At 60.9% G+C, this 5,025-nt stretch overlaps 1 protein-coding gene across 1 annotated transcript in view; it reads left to right on the top strand.

Moving 5' to 3' along the window:
- The first annotated feature begins 2,821 nt into the window (after window positions 1–2,821).
- Window positions 2,822–5,025, top strand: part of TNFRSF13B (TNF receptor superfamily member 13B) — a 6,334-nt gene continuing 4,130 nt past the window's right edge. The window contains exon 1 of the mRNA XM_009645948.2: window positions 2,822–2,897. Coding sequence (XP_009644243.1) covers window positions 2,822–2,897 — 76 coding nt within the window. The remainder of the gene's footprint in view (window positions 2,898–5,025) is intronic.

Here is a 5,025-nt window from a genome sequence, read left to right as displayed (position 1 = left end):
ATGGATGCTCTCCCACCAGTGGCATGCAGCAAAGGAAGGGTTTAACCCAGGGACCCAGAACAGGGTGCTGGCAGCCGCTGCCCTGTGTCCCCAAGCATGGGGACGAGCCCAGGCAGGGCAGGCCACCAGCCACCGCCTTGGCTGTGAGATGGCAGCTCGTGGGCGACCGCGTTCGGGCGTGCTTAGGAGCCACGCGTCGTCCTCGGAGGCTGTGGGAGGGGGCGATGCCGCTCGGGGCACAGAGGGTCAGGCTGCTGGGGCGCACGGCCGAGGAGGTGGGATCCAGTGGCAGCATACACCGAGAATTTTAAAGCTGAAATCACACCGCCCGGTCTCTGCTCAGCGAGGAGGGACAAACCGCCCCCAAGTGCTTCTCAGTTCCCTCTCGAGGGCCCACCAGGGTGGAAACTGCAAGTCTCCCGCTGCTATTTACAGAGGCAGGTTTCCCCTGCAAAACCCCGACAGCCGGAGGGCAGGGCTGGGAGCGTCGCTCCAGGGGCCGTGCTCTGCCACCCTCAAGCAGCACAGGCGCTGCCGAAATCACCATTTCCTTTGCCGTCGGCTTTAGCTCTGCAGGCAAATGGGCCACGGGCTCTGCCATCTGACTGGGGTGCAGTCCACGCATGGATGGCCACCAGCTATGTGCGGTCAAAAGTGCATTTTCCCCCCAAGCCCTTGCACCCATGCAACCCCCCCCCTCCCAGCCATGCCTCTGCCTGCCTGCTCCCTCCTGGGACCCTCCGCAGGCCTTCCCAGTGGGACACTCAAGCCCAGCAACAACCCCATCCTTTGCATCAGATGCACGTGCAAAGCCACAACACGTGGCAACAGCGTTGGTGTTTCGGTGGCCCTAGGGCCACGGTGTGCCTCCTCTCCCAATCCTTGCTCCAAGCGCCCTGCTCCATCAGATGGTGCCAGTGCAGGATCCATCCCTCCCTCCTGGAGGAGCTGGGATGCGATGGGCCACACGCAGCCACATGGGAGGTGCTGGGTTTCTCCACCTGGGGGTTTGCTCCCCGTGAGCAGATTCAGCTTCCGATGTCCCTGCAACCCACCCCGCCTTGCACCCCGCAAGCGCCCTTTTGGTCTCTCTCGGTTGCAGATCACCATGGAAAGCACAAAGCAGGAGTTTTTGAGCTGAATGGAAAAAACCTTGACGCTGCCCCACTGGTGTTTATAGAAAGTAACAGGTATTACTTCTTCCTTCCCCCCTCGGCTGCTTCTGCAGAACGGTCCCGCCGGGCCGAGCTGAGTCACTGTCCTGCCGCCTTCCCGGCACCCCTCACCCTTCCCGGCGCCACGGCCACGGCCACGGCACGACCCTGCCCAGCACCTCTGCGGCAAAGGGGTAGAAACCTCCAGAAATGGATGCGCTGCTGGTGGAAAAGGGGTAAACCAGTAACCACGCAGTCTGGCTTTGAATCATAGAATCACAGAATCGTCTAGGTTGGGAAAGAGCTTTAAGATCAGCAAGTCCAACCGTTACCCCAACCCTGCCCATCCCACCACTAAACCCTGTCCCTAAGCACCTCATCGACCCTTCTTTTAAATACCTCCAGGGATGGGGACTCGACCCCTTCCCCAGGAAGCCCCTTCCAGAGCCTGACAGCCCTTGCTGTGCTTTCACTAGGCATTCCCGACGGAGCATCGTGCCACCGGCCAGATCCACGCCGGGGTATTTTGCTGGTCGGAGGCACCAGGCTGCCCGTGGCGACGATCGCAGCCGGCTGAGCGAGGGCGGACGGTCTCAGCAGCACAGTGCGGTCTGAATCCCACCCCCCATCCCAGCCCCGGGGGTGCCGCCTGGCTGCTCCTTCGTGGGTTTGCTGATCAAACCCATTCCACTTGCCGGGTGAGGTTGAGATCTAAAAATAAATATAGAGCTCCGCTCTTGGAGGCTGCCGGCAGCGCAGAGGGAGCTCTTCCCCTCGGTGAAAACCAAGCTGTGTTATTAATGCTTCGTGCACCTCCGCTGCCAGCAGCGAGGGCAGCACCGGGCCCCGAGCCCAGCCGGGACCTCCGTTGCCCACACAGGGCAGCACCGGCGAGCGCAGCCCTCCTGCAACGCTCCTGCCTCCGAGACATGGATACACTAGGGAAAAGCAGCATTAAAGGCATCTTGTTGGGCCCCAGAAGATGCTCTGCATGCCGCGAGCAGGAGCCAAGCTGGTGGCATGGGCTGGTGCTTGGTCCCGGCCGGAGGCAGGGTAAGCCGGCAGGCGGGGGTGGCCGGCCCTTGGTGCTGTGCGGTGTTGGCAGGATGCTACCCGCGGGGCTCTGTGGCCGTGACACAGACCCCCAGCGAGGGGGACTTGCTCCTCTCCACCGGCAGCCCCACGCAATGGCATCCCCTGGGGCTGTGCGGCCTCTGGCACTGACATAGCAGCTCCTTGGCAGCAAAGCTCGGGCAAGCAATAACCCACAGGGTCACCCGCCGGCTTTTGACACCCGGCGAGCCAATGCAATGCGCTGCGCGTGCGGCCCATTTGCATCGAAGGGATAAGGGGAAACCCCAGGAAACGCATGGCCCAGGCATTAATCAAATCTATCTCTAATAATAAACCTTCCGAGCAATGCGCGGGCTCGGGGCTGGAGCTCGCAGTGCAATGGCAGGAGCCGAGGGGGACTAGGCGCCGCGGGAGAGTCAAATGTGAGTTACCCCATGGAGGGGCCGCGCGGGGAGATGGGGGTGAGGGGTTTGTCCGTGCCAGGGCTTGGGGCCACGGCAACATTTCCAGAGCGCTGGCAGGGAATGGAGGGTCTCCCTGGAGGAGCAGACCCACCACAAAGGGCTTCCATCCTGCTGCTGATGGTCAGCGCCATGGGGCTGGAGCTGAAATGGTCGCTTAAAGCTGTGGGCGAGGGCTTGGTGGAGGATTTCGGGGTGCTGGTCCCTGGCGAGTGCAAAGGCAGAGGGGGAGACGCACCCGGCTCTGCTGGGAAATGCGTGGCTGCAAAGCCCGGCTGCACCGGGCCGGGAGCACCACGTGTGCCTTGGGGCTCCCCGGGGAGGGTTGCTCAGCCATCAGGCAGGATTTTTCCTAGATGGGGCCAAACACCCGGCTTGGACCTGCCCCAGGTCCCAGGAAGGAGCTGCCCAGCCTGCAGTCCCCAGCTGAGACACAGCCCCAGATCTCCATCTCCCATGCAGTTATCCCATGTGAAACCACCCCGTAGCTCAAGGATGGCCAGGCTCACCCCCAGCCCAAGGGCTCGCTGCCATCTGCAGGGCTCGCTGCCATCCATGGGGGTCTCCTCTTTCTTCAATTTGGGTAGAAAATATCTTCAAAGAGCATGGAGAGTGCCGGCCTGAGCCTCGCTCTGCCCTGGGGAATGTCTTCAGTCGGCTCGATAGAAAGTAATTATTTAATTTTAGAGCAATGCTAATTGAACAACTGGGACTATAAGGCCAGCATCGCTGTGCAGAGTGGATTTATCCTTGAGAATGGGAGGGTTTTACACGTGCTGCCCCAGGTAGGAGCCAGTTCGCAGCAGGCAGCGAGCGGAGGAAGCCTGTCCTCAGCCCCCCTGCGCGCAACGGCAGGACAGACAGACATGCAAAGTGCCCGACGGCTGCACGCTCCCAAGTACTCGAGAGAGAGAAGGAGCGAACCCCACCAGGGTACAGGCCAGTTTCTGTGTAAAAATCAAAGCTTGGCTTTGCAACGGCTGTGGTGCAGGGGCTCCGGCAGAGGCAACGTGCAGCCTTTGGGGAGTTTTAAACCTTTCGGATCCTGTTGGCACCGGCAGGAAACAGCTGCAGCTCCCCGGCGCGGCTCCGCGGAGGGATGCGGTCACCCACCAGCCCTCTCGGTCAGCAAACGGGCGCGTTTCCACCGCGGCCGCCCTCGTGCTGGCTTAGCGCTTCCTGCAGTTGCTCGGTCGCACTTGCCGCAGGCCCTGTGTGTGGCACGGCACGGCACGGCACGGCACGGCACAGCACGCCTGATGAGCAGCGGGGGGATCGGCAGGGGCACGGCCAGGGACTGAGACCATCGCTTGGGTTGTCTCCAAGGCCAAACCCTGCGGTGGCACAGGTGAGGCTGCAGAAAGAGAAATGCAGCACCCAGATTATAGAATCATAGAATCGTTTGGGTTGGAAAAGCCCTTTAAGATCATCACGTCCAACCATTCCCCTAACCCTGCCATCCCACCACTAAACCCTGTCCCTAAGCGCCTCGTCTGCCCGGCTTTTAAATCCCTCCAGGGATGGGGAGGTGCACAAATATTTCAGCTGCTAGTAAGCAAATGCTCATTAGCCAGCCAATTCTTAAAATTTTCAGCTGTTGGCGAGATTTTTGCGCTGCTGAGGGCTGCCGCCGATGCCTCGCTCCTGTGCCTTTGGCATCACATCCAGCCCATGCAGGCACCCGGCGGCAGAGGAGGAGGGGATGAAGGGCTCCTGGGGGGGACAAGAGCACGTCCGCCCCCCGGCGTCCCAGCTGGCGCTGGTTAAACCAGTGCCTAAAGCTCTCCCAGAGAGACATCCCTCCTGCTGCTGCTTAGGGGAGTTTTACACATCACCGTCGGGTTTTGTTATGATGCCAGAACACCAGAGAGAGATGTCAGAAATTACGCACAGGATGGCACGAACCACCCCGATGCCACCGAGAAATTCAGAAGTTTCCAGAATTAAAAATTATTCTGGAAGACGTTGCCGGTCGTCGTTCCGGTTCGTATTTCCATTATTTTCAGGAAGGCATGTAAAGGCGGGAGCGGTTCCCCCCAGTCTTACTCCCGCAGGCAGTTGTGTGCATCCCCAGCCCTGGAGGGCACGGCACAGGGACACCTGTAAGCCAGGGTGGCCTCCCTGCATGTCCCCAGGGACCAGCACAGGCCACTCGCCTGTAGGGTTATAATTTGAAGAGCTTGCTAAGCCCGAAGCAGGCTTTGCTGTATGCTCTTGCCCAAGCCCAGGACTGGAGAGGGCTGGGGCACAGCGGGGCATCCCCCTGTGAAGGGTCCCAGCCCTTGCAAAGGGACGAGGTGGCTGCAGGGCCACCCCATACCTACTCACCTCCCGTT

This window comes from Egretta garzetta, unplaced genomic scaffold (assembly GCF_000687185.1).
Source record: "Egretta garzetta isolate BGI_Z169 unplaced genomic scaffold, ASM68718v1 scaffold299, whole genome shotgun sequence".
Taxonomy (NCBI): Eukaryota; Metazoa; Chordata; class Aves; order Pelecaniformes; family Ardeidae; genus Egretta; species Egretta garzetta.
Note: the sequence above shows the minus strand (reverse complement) of the source record. Positions and strands in the feature narration are given on the sequence as shown.